We start from the raw sequence: 21,059 nt of genomic DNA, 5'->3' as shown, positions 1-21,059 counted from the left end.
AATACAGCACAGTATTGCAGTATTTTGTGTGGCAATACAGGGATGCAATATATAGATTTTTTAAAAATGTTTTAAATGATAAATGTTACAAATACATATTAAACTTTTGGTCAGCAATAATAAAATGAATTGCTTTTTTCAGTCCGCTTGATGAATTTTGCAGCAATAAAAATAACTGAATAGAGACTCACAGCAGCCGAGGGCGGCCGAGTGTGCCTGAGTGGGTAACTTCCGCCAGGGGGTGTGACTGACTTCTAGTCTAGCACCTCATTATCTTGAATGGCTGTCTAAAAAAATTAATGATCCTGTTTTTTTAGACTTTCCAAATGTTATCGAACTGGATGGTTTAAATGTAGATATTGACATGAGTTGTTACGCAGGGGTTTTGATGCTCACAGAAATTATTTATGTATTTACAGATGTCTCTTTCCCGATGTAAGTGTGGGTCGGTGTGTAGCAGTGGGCTGGTCTCAAGGAAAAATTCCAGGGCCAAATTTTGTTCCCAATCTGATCCTGAATATGAACCACTACTTTGTTACTGATGTTGCCTATTTCTCACCTATAAAATCTTTAAAAACATATTTCAGTGCAGTGTTGAGGTGTCATGCGAGAGTTTGTAAACAGGAATCAGGTACCAGAATGTTTCCTGTAGTGTATAAACAGCAGCTGAGAAATACTGGTAAAATTAAGCAGAACTGATCAAATATCAACCATGATTCTGTTACTGAGTTGCCTATTTTTTTAACCAACATGTTTTTAGAAGCTTATTTATCCATATTTTTAACTGTAATGCCAGATTGTTTCCAGCTGTCCATCATATTGTTTTTTGGACGAGCAGCTTGCATTTTATCATCTCCCATCTGGAGCATTCATTGGTCCAGCGCAGCACGGTGCTCTGTAGTTGTTGTGGGTTTTGTACCTCTTTTTGTCTATTTGTGTGGTCATATAGCACCAAGTTAAAAAGTATTTGCATCTTCCTGCTGCACAGACAACGTTTTTTATGGAAAGACGATCTTCTCAACAGTGAAATACTTCTTTAATGTTACCCAACGTTTCTGTGGGATTCAGCTGTTTTTGAGGGTTGTGCTATTGTTGGAATTTTTTAATTTATGCTTATGGCGTTACAGGCTTTACTGATAGAAACCCTAAAACAAGAATTTCTTATCTGTCTTAGGTTCAGTATGCTATAATTTTTTATTAACCTCTTGTACCAAACTGCTCTTTGACTTGTAACAATGGTGTGTAACAGTGATAATCTCTTGTTGTCTGCGTAAAGCAGTGGCTGTGGTGTGAAAGGGAAAGCTTGCTGATTTTATTGCATGTCCAATGCAAACAATACACACGCAGGCAGAGATCAGGTTAGATCAGACTTTGTGTTTCATTGGATTCTTACACACCACAAACATGAACAGAACAACAACAAAATGTAAGAGAAATGTATGCGGGGGATTATTGCTATACAGGGTATAGTTGCATGCGCTTAAGAGTTTGATGTTTGCAGGTTCAAACACAGATTCAGTTTGAAACATTAAGTATTTACACACAAATCCAAATATATAAACAGATCAGTTGTCATCAAGCTCAGACTTAAAAGCTTGGGATTTCAGGCTGGACCTCTTAAAAAATAAAAGTTCTTATCCTTCTAACATTACATTAAATATTCATTACAGCTACCTTATTTAGCTGTTTAAAAGTCATGCATATAGTACATGTTTACTATATAGTACATTTTCATCATCATTTGAAGTCTAATACAAAAACGCATAAATGAGACCAAATGAATAGAAATCTGGTCCAGCCATTGATTTTAAAATCAGCACAGGGAGAAGTTGGAAAAATGTCACTGCATCAAATTTACAGAGAGCAACTTTTGGACTGGCAGGTTGCGAACATTCCTTTGGCTGGGATTAATTCTCTTTCAGCATTTTGTCTTTTTAGTTGTTTAGGAGGTCTGTTTAAATGCTGACCTTCTGGAAAAACCAGATCCACAATCTATTACTTTCAAGAGCTTCTTAATACCTCCAATGCCAGACTTGATTTACTGTAAAAACCCTTAATTCTTACTTATCAAGAGTTATAAGCATGTGTCCTACTGGAGCATAAACACCAACCAGAAATTTTAAACAACCTGTCAACCCAGAGGTTGTTTGTTCATGGTTTGTAACTTAACTGTAAAACATTAGTGAATCTAAAAGTAATAAAAACCATTAGTTACAACCTGTAAAGCTCTTGAGAAGGTGTCTTATTGAACAGTGGCATCAAATTTGTCATGATGCATCAACATCATTAATTATTGTGTTTTAGTCAGACTGTAACTCATACCGCTACATAACACTGCTCCCTCTTTAAACAACAGGATAGTAAAACAGAAGAAATGTTTACAAAACCTTATTAATAACAGTTGCTCCCAAGGGAATCCAAAGGGAATGAAAGGAAGCTTTAGCCCTGCTGGTTAGCCCCTCGTTGCTGGCTTTCTTTCTTCCGGTAGTGGAAGAGGCTGGTAGTGTCGAGCTCACCCGCATGACGTATAGCCTCGGCAAAAAGCTTCACTACCTAATAAACACAGAAAAAAAACAATGCGCTTTATTCACCAACTGCTCCTAAGAGGAAATTTCTTCTTAAAACCCACTATTCTATATATTCTGACATTCACCCATTATTCCCTTTTTAAGATTTTAGATTTTATTTATTTTGTGCTGACGTGTGCGCAGAATAATTGGTTATAGCGTTTTCTCCAATTTTACTGTCGTATAATATAGGATTTAAATTACGATAATATTCTTTATCAAGTCTAATATCTCTATATTATTTTCGTTATTTCACAAAATGCATTTTGGTCTTTTAAATTCAACACTACACTACTTCACATAAGGATGTTATTGGGAATCATGCCATATAATAATTACTGATTGATCATGCTGGAAACTACAGCAGGTGGCTCAGGTGGGTCAAAAAGTGGCAAAGACTTCTGGGTATGTTATTATTAACTTGAAAAAAACATTGCGTGATGTTGCATTACGTCTATTCTCTCTTCACCTTCTCAGTGTCACTCTCTCTCATCACACACAGACATGCACAAAGCGCCGTGGCGCTCGGCTCAATCATTAGTCTCGACAGTTGTGCTACTGTAATGCATAACGTCTGACGTTTGCAGGGCAGGTGGGTGATTAACGCATATCTTTAACATCACATGCATCTTTATGGTTGACTTTATGACAGCTTTTTACCTTCCTACAGGACATCTACCTGAGAACATTAATTTAAATTAGCTGAATTAAGTAACACTGATGCTACTTAATTCTCTCAACTTTTCTTCTCCTTCAGTTTCTGTGTGTGACATGGACGTGCAGTCTTCTGCCCATTTATGAGATTTTGCGGGGCATTTACCCTACCTTTCTTAGAAGCAAATTTAAGAAAAGAACTTAAGATTTTGGTTAATGAGGCCCATTTAGTTAGAGCCCATCATGTGAGAGAGTCAGACATATGTATGCAAAAGTAAGTTATCCCACAGTCACTGATAGTGTGACATTTACTGACCTGATAGTTGGTGATGAGAGGAACACCGTGGTCAACAGCCATTCTGCGGATGAGGAAGTTATCCGTCAGGTGGCGCGTGTTGTTGTTGGGCAAGTTGACTACAAGGTCAATATGGCCCTCGCTGATGAGTCTATCAAAAAAAAAAAAAAGTGTAAATTAATTAAATGTAATATTACACCCAATAAAATATTTGGGATAATACAATTAACTTAAACACTTTCCTGTAATTTGACTTGTTTGAACTGTTAATCCCATTCAGAATCAACATGAAAATATGCAGCTCTTTGCAGCTTTTAGAAAATGTCAGATCTGGTTTTGCATTCCATACAATTGTGTCCTAATGACTCTCACGAGCTCCTTCTAGAAAACTGGTACTTCAGAAAGACATACTATACTATGATTTTATTATTTTATTTTAAACAACATTCTATTGTTTTTCCTTTTTATTCTAATTCGATGACTAACTGTACTATGACTGTTTTCATGCTCTCATCCTTCACCTCCAACGATGCAGCAGGAACAAATGAAATTTAAACTTTGTTTAAAAAATTATTAATAAATCTACCTTCTACCTTCTACCTATTTTGTATGACCTACTATAGTAGGATTTTTATTTGCTATTTTGAACTATGTACTACACTATGAACCTGTATGCCATTTTGGACGACATACTATACGATGACATTTTAATGCTGTTTTGGATGACATACTAACTCTGACTTTTACTGGCTACACACTACACTACACTGAGTTTTTCATGCATTTCTGGAAAAAAATTGTAACTATTTATACTATTTTTGTCAACATACTATAAGCTTTTATGCTATTTTGGATGACAAACTATATTGTTGTTGCTGTGCTATTTTGAACAGCATACTTACCCATGACCTTTTGCTATTTTATGAACTAAGAAAAAAAAAGTTTAATTAGATTTAGTTTTCATGTTTCTGAAATGTTTTTCTGTCACAGGGATATGACAATATACTGTAAACAACTTGCAAAAAAAGGACAATTAATGTAATATTACCCCTTATTCTAGCAGTGCTTAATTAGTTTTCCTTATTTCTTAAAAAATAATACTTAAAGCTTTTCTCTCTCACACTCTCTTAAACACACACACACACACACACACACACACACACACTAATGACTGTCTGTGTTGATATTTTCATTTGAAGGCCTTTGACAGACAGCATTGAATTAGGAAAAGAAAATATGGAGGACAGACAATAATAACAACAAAGGTCATATTCTTCTCTATAAAGAGTTGGCCTCTGTGCCACCTTGCACAGCTGATCCCTGCCTTTCAGCCTTGTGTGTGCGCGTGTGTGTGTCTATGTGCGTGCGTGTGGGTAGGTGTGTTTTAGTTGTGGTCTAGGCCTATTTAATTCCCTTTACATCCTCTTCTTCACCAGCTCATTTCAAAACATATGGTCCAGATGGCTTTCATTGCAGCATGATCATGACTTGTTTGTGGAATCATTACCTGATGTTGTTGGATTGTTTCAAAAAGGTATTTTGACAACTGAACAAGTATCATAAGATACTTGAATAGTTCGCTTTCAGTGTAATTGATTAAAGTGTCAGTTAAAGCTAGTTTAAATGATTAAAACATGGTAGATGTGTTTTTACTTTACTGTTGGCCATGGGCAAATAAAAACTAAGATGCTTCCTTAAACTTGCTTTGACACTGCTCTGAAAAGATTTTCCTCATCCCTCCTATCCAAGCCCTAATTCTGGCTAATGCAATGACTGTGGACTTCTCCGTCTGCTACATTTTCTTTGATCTTGTCAGCATATTACAGAGATAATGAAGGGGCTATGCCCTTAGATCTTAAGGCAGTATCTGATTAGATATTAGATCCAGATTTTGAATCTAATGAATTACAATTTATGTATTACTTAAGCACTGCCTCAGGAAACCATAAGCAAGTCCTAGCCTAAGAGTTTGGGCTAAGAGTTTCACATTAGCTGATGTTGTTTTCCATGTGTCCTTGAATATGTCAAAAGAATCAAAGCATAGGTTCACTGTTCAAACTAATTATTTCCCAACCTCTTAATTCTGGGCAAACTGGTGTCTCCTTCCTTGTTACTGGGCCAAGCAACTGGTGTGGCAGGCACATCATTGGCACACAGCCATCCAGAAGTGGCTTCAGTAGCATAGAGCTAGAGGACAGAAACAATGCAACATTACAGCATTTACAGAACGTCATAAACAATATTAAGGGGTCTGAGGTAAGTTGAAGCTTTTAGGGTCCGGGTAAAGCAAAAATAATGTGTGATGAGTTTGTCACATCACAGAAAAACGTTACTAACCACCAAGCCAGAAAGCCAAAAAACAAAAAAAGCAAAGTATATAAAAAAAATAGGTTTAAAAATTGCTATTCCCTGAGTCGCTGGAGGCGTGTTCACTGAAGGAGCTGGAACTACATTAAGGTTACATCTAACATTAAAGCTAGTAGCAGTTCACCCCGTTTGTGTGTGTGTGTGTGTGTGTGTGTGTGTGTGTGTGTGTGTGTGTGTGTTCACTATAAGCCCTCTAAGCACTTTCAGTCTGATAAATACATGATTAAACAACTCTGTTAAATGCAACAATCACACTGACTGAAAAACAGCAAAATATCTGTCACTAATTTACCTTTCAGTTGTTCTAGCCCAAATTGACAACCCAGCCGGTTGGCACTTACTGCCAACTGTTATGTGCTTTGTGCTAATATTAGCTGTCATTACTGGATGAACTAGAGTCTGACGCAGTGCAGCGGCTCTCTCGTTCTTCGGTTCGGGTTGTGTGTGTTTCTGTGCTGCCGAGTTAGCTGCTCACGAGAGTCTGTTGTTTTGCAGTGGCTTGTTCTTTGTGGGGAAGTGATTATGTTTAGGATGGCCCCATTGTGTCATTGTGCATGTTTTTAACCCCCCTCAAAAAATCCTGGACACAGAAATGGTGAAAAATAATCAAAATCTACCATTCACTACTACACGATTCTCAGTCTTGTCAAGTTTTCAACTGGTATTTTCTAACTTTTATGAAGTGTTGAGAAAAAAACTACTGATTTTGCTTTACCCAGACTTTAATGAGGACAGAAGCATAAGAAGGAGGATGCTTCATCAACGTGTTAAAAATCAAAGTGGAAAATAATTTTAATGAGAACTTTGGTCTTTAGTATTTGAAACATACAAGCACTCAATACTCACCTTGAATCCTTCTTCTTTCAGCTGGTGGGCTGTAGCCAGGAAATTGGGTCGGAACGAATGCTGGGCAGGAGGGAGGCAGAAAGAAGGGAAGAGACAAAATACAGTGTCAAATACAGAGAAAAGAGCTGTTTTCATGTTAATTTCTGTGTTCATCCAAAAGGCAGCAATCGTAGGCGAAAGTCCATCACGAACAGCTCATGTTTTGAAATTAAACTAAAGTTAGTTTCAAATTTTTCTTTATCTCTTGATCCCCTTTTCAAAGCATTAGTAAAAGTGTGCAGTGTTCCTTACTTTTACCACGTTTTTTCAGTTGCAGTTGCTGTAACAGAATATTGTAGCAAAATATTTCATGATACAAAATGTGATGACAGTCATTGCAGAGCAAAAAATGGATTGCAGTACATATATCTAGTGGATCTTATCAACAGATTCCCAAACAGAGTATGAGCAATGTGCTGTTTTTTATGTTTTTGTTTTGTTTTTTTAATGTTGGGTTTCTTTTTTCTCTCTCACTCTGCTTGCATGGTTTTGCCGTCTGTCTTTTGGTAACAATCAGCCAAAAAAAAAAACAGAAGTTCTCTGACAGTAGATGTGTTTACTGTGACAACAAACAGAAAATGTGTTGCAATTCAGGCTGAATCATTTCCAAGCTTACCAGGAACTCCAGTTGCACTTTTGCAACACTCGCTCCCCTTTTCATCTTTCCATTGACTGAATGCATTAATGCCTCTTTTTCCTATCACTTCATGTATAATACAACTGAACAGCAGCATTCACCACATTTGCTTTGTAAATTTGGGTTTGGTGCTGGTAATAGTTTTTAGAAAATGTTAGTCAAATCAAGTGTGGGTATTTGCTGTTTTTTTTTTTTCTTTTTTGGGGGGGTCTACAACAGGTAAGAAAACAGAGAACATAGTAGTGCAGCCTGCTTACCCACAGTAACTTGCACCTGGAGGTCTAGTTTTTGAGGTTTTGATATGTGTTGTAGACCACCAGTGTGTTACGGACATTAGCAGAAATAATAAGGGTATCTTGTAGAGATAAGGTATAATGTGTCAACACTGTAACTTGCAATCCCTAGTTGAAAAAAACATATGTCTAAGACTTCAAATTAAAGTTCTGTCTTCTTTGTTATAGCTCTACTCACTTTGCACAACTGTATTTAGGCTGTTTCTCCAGTTTTACCTTTTGTATTTATGGCCAAATTGTCTGATTTGATGAGGAGTACTGGACAAAAGCAATTTCCTAACGCTCTCTCCAATTTTCAGTGAGGTTTATTCCAGTGCAGGCTTGTATTGGGCCACCCAAGGGCTTTAGAAATTTACCCCTTAAGCCATTTCGACCTTTTATTGCCATGTGCTAAAGTGACATTAATTCTAATTAAAAATTTGTTATTTTTCAGTTTGTGTTCAGTTTTCCTTTTTTGATGAATAAACTTATTTTTGGAGTAACTGATTATTATTTTTTATCACTTATTTATTCTTTTTAGGATATTTTATGGTTTTATAATGAAATCAACAAACTTCATCTGACTTGTTTAAATGTGACTGTGACATTTAGTTGACTGAGTATATATTTATTTGCATAAAATTGTACAAATTTTAAAGATGTTGTGTCCACCTACATATATCTTGACATCCATTTTACAGGGATTATCCAATTTGATACGATTGCTAAATATATATATGCATATAATCATATTTGTCACACAAACAAAACAGGATGTAAAGGAAGAATTCAAAATTTCATTCGTTCATTTTCATCAATGCATTTATGCTGTTAGACATCAGCCTCAAATGACCCACTTAATGGATTCCACTAAGACATACTGAAAGTGCTGAAAACTCTTTTGTGAGTTTTTGCTACTAATTTGCAACTGATTATGCTCAAACTGAGTGCCCTTCAGCTTAGTAAACAATATGCTTGCTAAAATTACTGCTGTCTCACCAAAACCATTGTGATGTGGTCTGATATTCTTTGTATATTCTGCAGCCTGCTTTACTAAGTCTTATATGACATACATGTTTCTAATTTGGTTTGCAGGTTTGACATAGAGCGTCTGTGGTGGTACAAAAAAATAGTTAATTAAAGAGACAGAGGAAAACATTGAGAATTGGAGAGTGTGATGGAGAGAGACAGAACATGCAGGTTGCAAGGATACACCGCTGTCCTACTTTCTCAAGGATGATGCTTGTCAACTTTCCAGAACGGCAGCAGTTTTATCGCGTACACGCCCAACAGAAGCACATTGTATTTACTGTTACTACAGTACTTTCTGTCTATATGATGCATCAAGTGTGTACAATGTAAATTAAATAAAACAAAGCAACAAATCTGTCTAGCACCAAAAACCTGCATTTCTGGGCCTGTTGGAGGCTGGGGCGTAACAGGGAAGCTGAAACCAGAACTACATTTTTGCTACTTTTTAAGGTGATATTGTTAACTTGTTGGCAAACAGCTACTTTTTTACAGCAGTAGCACTAATCTGAAGTTGTTATTCTGGCTACCTAACAAATGCAAATCCAGTGTTCACACTGTTTAATCTCCTCAACAACTAACCCTACATACATTTCGCTAATGTTCTCTCAGCTTCCATGCCACAGAAAGTAAATACTAGGGAAGCCCCGAGAGGCAAAGTGAAAGAAAAAAAATTTGCAGGAAATGATGGTCAAAACATAAATTTATTTCCTGCATAGGTGATATGATCTACCACTAGAAGATAAATTGTTAGACTGTTGTTAGATTGTTAGAAAACTGTGCAAAATGAAGCATATGGGCCATAATACAAAGGGCATTACAAATTTAGCCAAATGCAGCATAAACAAAAGGTTTATCTACTAATGTCCAAACACACAGAACTGTGCAACCGTGCTGGCAGAATTCCATTTTATACACACAAGAACTGCCCACCCGCAATGTCTGGGTTCCATATGCAATTTGCTCAGCAAGCAAGCAGGAGAAAGAGAGACTGACTTATGCTTTTGCCATAACTTTGCCTATAAAACACCACCCCACAACACTCCTACCACACGAAACTGAAATACAAGCCAGCAGGCCAGCTGTGGCAGCAACATTTTGATAATAGTGCATGGGTGAAATAATAAGTTGTTAATAAGGAAATCATTAATTACATTCTCTGGAATGGTGTGTTTGGAAAGAGCAACAGCACTGACAAACTGGGATATTACATCTCTCTGTCATGTTCAAATTCCTTTCTGAAGTTCTGACTAATGCCTCTGCATGTCCCCGGCCATGACTTGTCGTTTATTTTGCTTTTTTTTTTATGTCTGCCATTGTTCTGCCTACTGACACAACGACAACATTTGTATTAGGATGACAAATTGTACTTATGTGTCTGTAGAAAAATTCCAAAATAACAAAATTATTGGGCGAGATAGCCTACATGTGTTGTTTCAACACCATGGATAGTGCTGCTGTCCATTGTAGGCAATTTAAACCAATGGAGAAGAGAGACAGAGAGATTGAGAGGAGGGAAGAGAAAGAGACAAAGAGAGCTGCAAGCCGCAAACAGAAACTATTAAAGAGTCTGATCAACAGACAAACAGTGTCACATTAGTAAGGATATGTGACAAATTACCAATATAGGACATATATGCTAAGAGAAAATATAGAAAAACTTTTTTTGTGTTTGCTACTTGAATATACTTAGCTGCACGGATGATAACGCATTAGTGAAATTTGCACATTGTCAGCAGAAAAATAATAATACACCCACATCAGGAGAACTGACGATGATGACATTATGGCAACTGTATAGTACAAGGGAGTCCCCATACAAACATTACATTACAGTACCACCTGTGTGAAACTGTGAAATTGTGAAATTGTAACACCCTCAAGCCAGCAGCCACAGACTTCTTTCACCAGATTTCCTCACAAAATGTATCAAACACTGTTTTTGTCCTTCTACCACGAACTTTCTCAAAACTATTGTAGGTATGTCATATCTGTGTTGCTGTGTGTTCTGAATCTGTCAGCCCAAAGTGTTGCTGCTTGTCAGCCTTGTTAGAGCGCATATGTGACCCCTAGGTACTTGCCTTGAAGTGGACCTGTTCCCCGACCAATTATACAGCTAGTGTTGTGAGTGCTTTGTTAACGCTGCATTAGTCAATCTCGCAGTTTGGCAACCCAGGGTGGCAGCCACACTTAATTACCAAAACTCATGTGACGTGGTGTCATTAAAAAGTGCTCAGGCTTACATTTTCTTCTTTTCTGCAGCTGAGGACTGGGAAATGACTGAGAAATGTTTTGCAGCAACTTTATCCAGCAATGGTTATTTAGGACTTCTTTTTGACTGAGCATTTGATTAATGAGATGAACGTTTTTGTCCAGAATATAACTAGTTTTGTCGGGTTTTTGTGAGATATTTCACTGTGGGAGATTTTATAATGAGGATAACTGTTTGGATGCTTATTGATTGGGTTTTACATCTGTGTAGTTCCTCTTATTCATTCAGGTGTCACAGCATTAGGTTTACTTCACTCATTCACTCATCTCCAGTTTTGCTAACTGATTAGTATCTCAATCTTTCTGGGTCATTCACACAAAGTCACTTGAGTGCTGTTGTCTTTAACTCATGAGAGTTGTTAGCGTCGCATGACTCAAGGTGTGAGTCGGCGTTAAACAAACTAAGGAGTGTCAAAGCTGTCATTATAAGATGCTGATAGCCTAAAAGATTTATGCCACCTGTTTAGACAGCACTATGCATTTGGTGTCTTGCAGGCAGGAGGCACCAAAAGGAAACAAACAGGAGGAGGCAAGTGGACCTCCAGATGGCTGTAGTCTTACCTGAATCCCAATCAGGATGCCCTTCTGTGGTAGCTTGAAGCCTGTGGAGAGCATAGCCTTCAGGAAGGCTGAATAAATGTTTGGTCCAAAACAAGCTACCTGCAATAAAACACACAAATAGACACATGAGTAACTGTTACCACCGAATTCCCAAGTTAGATTGGAGAAAAATCAAAAAACAAAATGAACAAACAAAAAAGAAAACAACAACAACAAAGGTAACAGTAAATAACAAAGGGAACACCACATAAATTAAGAATGCTAATATGGTATCTCCTAGTTAAGTTTAATCAGTATTAGGGAATGTGACCTGTTCTCTCATAGCCAGAAATCAGTCTCAAATGTGTGATGTCATCAAGTATAAAGTCATTAATGGGAGCCTTATTTTGTGGACCTGAATGTTTAGTTTCTTTTTTACACACAAATGAGCTTTATTCTTTTGAATCTTGGTTCTGAAACAGAAAATGTATCCATATACTGAGAATATTACTGGCTGCTCTCAACGTCATTTAGAACACCTTTAACAATTCACTGTCTGTGAACACTTTATACCCTGTGACATCACAAGTTTGAGTTTTAACAATCAAAATGTGTGAATTTGAAAATTGGTGAAGTTCCCCTTTAAGGCACACTTGTTCACCATAAACTAATTTATCATTAGCATATATATTAGTAGCATTTTGGCACTCAAATGTTAACACTAAGTTTTCGGTTACGTTACATAAGACCATATTTATTCAGTGTTTTGAGGGCTATGACTATTCCTGCAAAAATACTACCTTTGGGCACATGCTGAGCAAAGTATATTAAGACTGTAATTAATGTACAGCTTAATTATCGGCCAAGTGGATAAAGAATATTCCATGTAGAGTAAGGTATTAAGTGTTTTATTATGATTGATAAAGAGCAAATATGGATGCTAAAGTAACTAGTTAATGGTGAATATGTGTACCTTTATTTTATATCTACCTTTGTGTGTGTGTGTGTGTGTGTGTGTGTGTGTGTGTGTGTGTGTACCTTGTTAACAAAATGGGTTACATGAAAAATTGCAGAATACAGAAAAATTGGGTTGTATGTCTCAGAGGAGCTTACTTCTCCAGTGGAGGCCATTTCACAGCGAAGCACAGGGTCTGCCTCCCTCAGCCGTGGCCAGGAGAACATGGGTGCCTGGTGAAAGAGGGAAACAAAGGAGAGATTTGTTTCAACACGCTTTTGAAGCAGTAGGACATTTCCTAGTGTGGCGCTAAAGGACCACTATTGAACACTGCTTATTTTAAAGAGATGTCCTTGTTTGGCTGTAACCAGTACTTTACCACAATATATTGGTTGGTTGGATGACTTTACCAAGTTTTCATGACAGTTCAACTTCAGCTGTCACTGTTGTTTTAATACTAGTTCCAGTTGATTAATCACAACAAAAAATATATTTACCTACAACATTAATGTTTTATAAACAAATAAATACCACCAAATGGCAATCAATAGAGAATAATTTCCCACTAAAATGCCATCAGTTCATTGAAATCATTTTAAGGATTTCATGACACTGCTGCCACCTAATGGTGAAAGAAAGCCTGCATTCACTTAAGATGTAACAGGTGAATAAAGCCTGTGGCAGTTGCATAATAAGCTTATGGCAAATAATGTCCATTTAATGATGAATAAAGGTTCATACAAACTAACAAAAAGTGTTTTTCCCTCCACTAAACTTCATTATTTCATTTTTACTCATGCGAGCCACCATTTCTCTTTAAACTATGAAATGTTATGGCCATATCAGTAAAAAGGGGAGAAGGATGATAACACAGAAAGAGTTAATTATTGATACTTTGCTGATGAAGACTGACTAAAAGTGAGAATCAGAAAAGAAAGGAGGATTCTAAAACAGCCTGTCTGGCATGCAACAGCAGGGTGAGCCAGAAGAGAAAGAAGAAGGAACATGGAGAGGAGAGAGAAGGGGATGAAGAGAAGACCGTGAAGAAAGAAAAAAGATGGAGAAAAAAATCAAAATCACTTGTCCTGAGGGTGAATGAGAATTTTGGAGCGAGGGAGAGATGTGATAAATGGACAGAACTGAAAGAATTAACATGAAGACATGAGAAATAAAGTTAACATTAAAAGATTATTTAAAAAAAAACAACTGGGAAGATAATATACTAAAATAAGGGATTAAGGGCAAGCTTTAATACATTCATTTCAAAATGAAACATTTTAACAAGAGCTGAAGACTGTAGTTTCTCGTTATTGTATTACGGACAAATTAAAAATTGTGGGGAGCCAAGTGGGAAGCCATTCTTTTTTCTCCATTTAAAAGCAGACAACCTCCATTACCTTGAAGAGAGAAAAAGAGGTGGTGTGGTGTTTTGTGGTTTACACACCCACCAACCCACACACACACACCCACCCACACACACACACACACACACACACACACACACACACACACACACACACACACACACACACACACAAAGAGGCAAAGGCCACTGGGAGGGATTCATCCTTGAAGCAGGCTATCTAATCAGCTGAATGTAATGTTGGCATACTAATGTAAGTAGGGACGAAGAGCGGTGAATGCAGACAGGGAACCAGCATCGCTTATCGTGGCATTGTTCAAAGAGTCAGAGAAAGACAGAGAAGTATGCATAGATAAAATGGCAGAATGTAACCTAGAAAGAAAATGAAAGAGGGAGAGGAACACATACAGAGAGGGAATAACAACAGTGAGAGAGAACTTTTAATAGTGTAATAAAAGAGACAAGAAACTACAATAAAAAGAGGAGAATTTGTGAAATACAGAGTGCCATGAAGACATTTGCTTGTGGGAGAACAACAGTGGATTTGTACATAACTCCAATGAAGAAGAGATCTTTGTTTTACCCACCAAACCAAATGCAGAACTAGATCTGCAGCAGACACTTAAAACTAAGAAGAAGGAAGTGGAAATAAAACCACAAGCAAGAGGAGAAATGGCATCACTAACACCAGTGGAGATTTAAATGGTCTAAAATGAGAAACCGTACACAAAGCCTTCATGAACAGAATTATGAAAACCTCATGAGTCTCAGTTGAAATGGTTTGTCATCCATACACAGTGGTGTGTCTCTGGGACAGAATGTATGTGATTATCACACAATAACCGCGGCTCTGTGACCACAACATCCTACCAACACACACACACAAACACTACTTCCCCATCTCTCTATCCCACACCGACCGCCCACTCCTGAGAGACAGTAGAATTGTGAAGCTCCAACACATGAACAATATTATCTTGGGGTACCAGCTGAGCTCCAATGAGGAGAGAAATGAATAAAGTAAGACATTTCCACATCACATTGTTGCTCACTATGGGCATTGCTCTAGTCGGAAGTTGCACCTGCGTAAATGTCTTTATTGTCGCAGCTAAAAAAAAATCTGCAGCTCCACTGGCACTTAGAGATTTCTGAATGACAGTGACATCCTACAAAAAACCTAAGCAAGGTTGCATTTTCTGAAAAGCAAACATTGAATCTGTGTGCTAAGGACAGCTAAATGGTTGGTATTGTTGGGCAATCCTGGGGATTTGGTTTGGTTTCCGTAGGTAATTACTAAAGACGTTGCTAGATGGTTACTGTCAACTTTACGGCCAATGATACTTGGTTGCCAATGTTTTGGTAGGGATGTCCTGATCACATTTTTTTTCAAGCCATTTAATATTGAGTATAGTAGTACAGATGCTTGCATTGGTGCTAGTAGTAGCTTTAGTCAGTAAAAGTATTGCTCTAATGTTGAAGTTGTAAATAAAGAGTGAAAATTGAGAACTAAAGTGCTTCTCCTGTTCAGAAATCCACATAAAGTGGCTAGAGAGGGCAACCTCACTATTACCATCCCAACTGTACAGTAGCCGGCTGAAAGTATAAAAAATACATCCATTGATTTAAAGCATAAAGTTCTATATATAGTGAACTATTTACATGTGGCATGAAGTTGTACAGCTCTGTGCAATTTCATTTTCAGTATCCTAATGTATTCTTACTTACATACATCTTGCATGTATATTTAACATATGCAAATATTGTGCATATATCTTATTCTTATATGTATTTACATTGTGTTGTACATTGTAGCATAATAAACATATTTAACATTTCTACTTTACATGCTAGTGTTAAACATGGTAGGATAATGCACATAGTTTTAGATGTTTGCATACTTGTTATCATACTCATTCTTACCTCTTATTTCTATTTTCCGATAATTCTTTATATCATGCATCAGAGTGACTGTGAACTATAACAGTTTCTGATATCTGATGTGTATGTCACAGATGGCTTCCAAAAGAAGAAGCAATGTCTTGTGCATATATGTGGCAGAAAACTGTAGGTGCAGTGTGTGCTGAGAAAACTACATGAAATATCCTAATAGCACACACTGATCAGTAACACAAATAAAAGTACTGAAATATTTGACTGAGTAGAAATATGCATTAACAATAAATTAAGTCAAACTGCAAATTAACAAGCATATATATTTATGTTAGCGAGCTTTTTTTAAAGGTAGCATTTGGATGGTATTACCATGATCTCCTTACCTTTACGGGTTTACAGAAATACTAGTCGAGTATGATGTTTCTAGCTTTTTTCTCTCAAGTAATTGTCATAAGAATGTATCTATCTCAAATGTGACATTAATGTCCTGCGTGCCATGGTCAAAGCGACAAATAAAATGCAACAGTTGGAAGTTATTTTTCTTTAGCCAATAAGTGTGCACTGGGGACTGGCACGAAACCACCAAATCCACTTCCTTCTCCTCAAATGTTGTTTTCATGCTCCTCTTTTCACTCTGTGTCATAAATACAACTGTGTTATTGTTCCTATGAGTTTGTATATAGAGACAGAAATTACACAATGGGGACTTGTTAGTGAAAAGAAAACAACATGGCTGCAAATGAGGTACTGGCAGAGAAAGGAAAGAGACAGCAAGAGCGACAGAGTGAGGGTGAAAGGGAATGAGACAGATAAATGAAGATGGTCTTTCTTGATAACAACGACTTGTGCCTTGTGATGATACGGTGAGGATGAAGGCTAAGGATGGGTATATTTTGATGGCAAACACTTCAGGCTATTAAGGCTGGATAATTGTTTTTAGACATAACAGTGTGTTTACTTGGAGGGCTGATGTTGGGGCAGCAATAACTTGTTAAACAGGAGAGAAGAAACTTATTTTGTTAAACAATCGTCATGTATTGTTGCAGGGTTTCCAGCAAGGCCCACATTAGTCAGAGGATATGAAGTCTATATCATAGACTCCAAGTAAACTCTGTAAGTCTTTTAAGCCTGGTGCCTGGAGTATTCAGAGCTCTGATTAATATTCCTCACCACTGTGCAGACTAGAAATTGAAAACTTTAGGTGGTAGGGAAGAGTGGAGGATTATACCTGCGTGATTGGCTCCAAACTACAGCCATTGTTACAGCAGCTCTGTTGTAATTAGAGGGAGAAATTACTTTGGAAAAAATAGCTAAGGAACAGCTGGCGACACGTAAACTCTCTCATACCCAATCTAAGAAGTAAGCCTCCCAGCCGGTATGAGAAAGCACCTACTACTCCCCCGATCATGCCTAGGTAGAGGGATGGAGCAGTAATTGCTGTCTTTGTTATGTGATTCAATAGAAGCTGTTCTAGCAGAACCTGCAGTATCTATTAAGATATCATACATGTACGGCTCTTTACACAGGAACCAATTTTCCGCCTATGACTAATGCACTAGAGTGTAAGAAGTTAAGAGAAATAGTTATTAGGAGTTGTCACTTCTATACAACAAGGACTTATTATCATTAGACCTGTCATGATAACTGTGCTATTGCATCATTGTACAATATATGGTCATGACCTCAACTCAACATTACATGCGTGATGTTTACATAAGAATGTCACCATTATTTTAGCCCAGATGGTGCCAGAAAAAACCAGCAGGGTTTTCATGACTGAACTGGGCGCAGCTATTCTACCTTAGTTTTTCCTTCTTCACCCCTGTCTATTTGCGCATGAGTCCGAGGATAAATAAGGTGACCTGGTGTGGTAAGTATTTGAAAGTGTGTGTCTACATTGTTAACTTGTCTGATGGGGAGAGCATAGCTCAAAACATTACATTAGTGATAATTATATTAAACTTTAATGGGAGCATAATCTAGTGTGCAACTTTGTTTTTTCTTCCAAAATAAAAGAACATTCCAAAGACGACACAGCTTAGCTTATTAGTAGCCTGAGGCTTCACTTTTGGAGAGTAAGGGCCCTGTCACACCAAGCCAATGGAATTCTCAAAAAATTGCAAAAGACAAATTTGTTCACTTTTCCATGGACTACATTCATGCGAATATTGTGAGTTGATTCATTGAGCTATGCAGTAAGTGGCGCTAAGTGTCTAGTCAGATGCCATTATACCACAACAGAAGAAGAGGATGCAACAAAGGAAAACAATGGATGTATAATACCAAAGAAACAATGGAAATAGTCAGTTTTGAACAGTTATGTGCTCTTAAAAGAGCTCTGGTAACAGCTTTGTGTGCACACATAATAGTACTAAAACCATCCAAAGACAAAAAGAGCTTGCAGTGGCCATGTTACTTCATCCTTTATTTACTGAATGTGATTCCATTGTACTTATTGATACACCAATTTCTTCAGCTGCCAAAAGGAATAAAACTGTTCTGCTATATTTTGAGATTTTAAAATTTTCTGGTGTTTCCACTCAGGGTTTTTTGTTTTGTTTTTGCTGTTGATAAAAATGCACCTTAAGTAGGAAATGCACAGGTGTTACTAATAACATTAATGATGGCTCCTTTCCATCTAACGGTCCCAGTAAGACTCGACAATGAGCAAGCATGCACAATAGGCCTTTCTCATACACCTTTTCTCACAGGACATGTCATGGTAGGAGAGGCACAGGTGTTACTAATAACACTAACAATGGCTCTGCTCTGTTCAAGTGCTCCAGTGAGAGTGATGGTGAACCAGCAGCACAATACCAGGAATGTAACATTAAAACTACTAAATGGAATTCAGCCATCATTTATGTGAATATTTAAACCTGTGCTTTCCCTACAGTGACAAGTTAAAATGTTTTTTGTGAAAAAGGCCTATAACAAGACCCTCAAACTGGATCACCTGAATGGACTTCAGCTATAATTTATTTTACTATTCACACTTGTACTTTTGATAATGAAGACTGAATAAAGGGGGAAAATATAACTGATTTCAGTGTGCAAACCCTTTTTGTGCTTTTGGACCACTGTGACATGTCAGAATGTCTTCAGAGGAGGAGGCCTATTGTGATTATTATCTCTGGGTCTTATGACCGTATTGAAGCTCAGCTTGCTCTGTTATAAATACATTTCACAGGGCAGCCTACTGTTAAGCATTCTTGTGTTTAAGTAGCAAGTCAGAAAAGTTCTCACTTATAATGCAGTTAAGTTCTTATTAATTTCTTTATCCCTACATCCATCCATTCAATCACTGTGCAGTATAAACAAGCTACATTAAAATAAAACAAAAAAAACTGAAGACAGCCAGTCATGCAGTTCCTGGCTTGCAAAAGAGTTTTCAGTTTCCCTTCTTACCTTAATGCCGACGTAGTCTACAGGGATGATGGGTCTCTCCAGTGAGGGCAGGCTGGCCTCTTCCAAAGGCTCTCCGACCATCACTTTGGTTGCCACATTGATGAAGTCCACACCGATTGTTTTAGAAACAAAAGGGAAGGAGCGTGATGCCCGCAGGTTACACTCTATCACCTAAACAACACAAATGCTGACATTTTAAAAAAGCAAAAAAAAGACCCGTTTCTGCAGACTGATCAATGTACACACTGGCTAAAGCTGATTGAAAGATAAACACTCAGTACAGATATGTAAATTGCCACTGCACAAACATACTGTACAAATGGCTATAGTGTGTACAGCACACACATTTCTTGTATGTGTGCTACAGCTGGAACATCAAAACAACATTGATCATAAAATCCATTCAACTCTGCAAATAATTCTGAACAAAAGGTGATTTCAGTTTGTGAGTGAATTGCATTTGCTGCAACCAGGTGTGAAAATGTTGATCTATCATTTAGTCATACCCTGAGAAATATTACCTACCATGACATCATTGCCTTTAACCAGAAATTGAGTGTTAAAGGGCCCCGAAATTTCAAATGCTTGCGCAATTTTCTGGGTGGCAATCTTAACCTAAGAGCAATGAAAAACAGAACACACAGATAAAATATTTATGAGGCTTGTCCTGGACAATTTCATCCCATAATATCTATATAGACAAATGGGAAGCAATGTTATGCATAATGTACATTGTGGTTAAAATGCACACAGCATTTGATTGAAACTGCAGGTTTCCCATGGAATATTAATTAGGTCGTCAAAAAAATGAAAGTATAATTTGTATGGTTTACGTGTGAACGCTGAGGGGTACGAACCTTTTCTAGCGCCCCCTGGCTAATCGTCTGGGTTGGTAGCATTAGGGTGGCATCTCCTGAGTGCACCCCCGCGTCCTCCACATGTTCTGTTATAGCATGGACCAGAACCTGGGCATAGACACAGTGATTATGTCACACTTAAAGCATTTGCATGCAGATCATTGCTCTGATAAGCAATAGAAATCCTTACTGAAGGCAATTCAACTTTTACAGCCTTGGTCTGTTCTCTGTTGATGAGAATTTTTCACACTTAGAGACAGATAGCCTCCAGACTTGAATTTATACCCACAGTATTTCACAGTGCAAAAACAGTACATGAAAACGCAGTGTCAACATATGGTGAAACACTTCAAAAACAGCAAGTGCTGAGTTGTGCATTTGGAGATGAATACATTCAGGTCAGGTCAGATTAAAAATCTGCTTAGGACAAAAGGACTGTATTTGTTGACGGACGACACAAGAAACAATGTGTGTAACGGGTACGCAGTGTCAAAAGGATAACTTCCAACATTTCACCCACAGGAAAGGAGATTTGTATCACCATGCAACTCTGTGCAAGTGTGTCTGTGTGTGTGTGTGTGTGTCTGTAAATGAGCTGCCGTGTCATTAGCTCATTTAAACTGCTGCTAACCACAGCATTCATTAGCACTCTTCAGATAGAGCCTGTAATTAATACGTATTATCTCTGACTTTTCCACTCTCCCACACATATACTCACACACACTTGCACACGCACACACACACACACACGCACACACAGTCTGGCCAGGAATAATGAGGCCTGTTTGGTATTCAATGAATGGACAGCTTGTTAATGTGATACTGAAGATAAAGAAGGGGCTGTATTCAGGGAAAGTAGAGAGAGAAAATCTACCATACAACTGGATTGCCCACGTTCCAACTGACACCCTTGAAATGACTCCCACAGCCTAAACAATAGAAAAACAGACAGGGCGTTCAGGACAAGTACCTAGGTGGCTCTGTCGCAGAATGCTACTTACAATGCCAACAGTTATACACTTGTGCAAGTTTTCAAAACCAGCTTACTGTTAAGGGAATGTTCATG

General features: G+C 37.6%; 1 protein-coding gene across 4 annotated transcripts in view; it reads right to left on the bottom strand.

Annotated features, from left to right (window-relative positions):
- Positions 1-1,354: 1,354 nt before the first annotated feature.
- The window catches only part of cps1 (carbamoyl-phosphate synthase 1, mitochondrial), a 75,733-nt gene continuing 56,028 nt past the window's right edge, over positions 1,355-21,059 (bottom strand). For 2 of the 4 annotated variants that reach the window (XM_088083124.1, XM_088083122.1), the window contains 10 exons: positions 20,868-20,922; positions 19,994-20,101; positions 19,662-19,751; positions 19,137-19,307; positions 12,631-12,705; positions 11,539-11,637; positions 6,730-6,789; positions 5,591-5,703; positions 3,538-3,667; positions 1,355-2,553 (listed from right to left, as the gene is read on the bottom strand). In XM_088083124.1, the coding sequence (XP_087939250.1) occupies positions 2,440-2,553; positions 3,538-3,667; positions 5,591-5,703; positions 6,730-6,789; positions 11,539-11,637; positions 12,631-12,705; positions 19,137-19,307; positions 19,662-19,751; positions 19,994-20,101; positions 20,868-20,922 (1,015 nt within the window). In that variant the 3' untranslated portion in view covers positions 1,355-2,439. Of the gene's footprint in view, positions 2,554-3,537; positions 3,668-5,590; positions 5,704-6,729; positions 6,790-11,538; positions 11,638-12,630; positions 12,706-19,136; positions 19,308-19,661; positions 19,752-19,993; positions 20,102-20,867; positions 20,923-21,059 lie in introns of those variants that run through there. The other 2 variants (XM_042495093.2, XR_015777620.1) reach the window with 2 other exon arrangements.

This window comes from Plectropomus leopardus, chromosome 10 (genome assembly GCF_026936395.1).
Source record: "Plectropomus leopardus strain MGB_pleo_1.0 chromosome 10, ASM2693639v1, whole genome shotgun sequence".
Taxonomy (NCBI): Eukaryota; Metazoa; Chordata; class Actinopteri; order Perciformes; family Serranidae; genus Plectropomus; species Plectropomus leopardus.
This window is presented reverse-complemented; position numbering and strand designations above follow the sequence as displayed.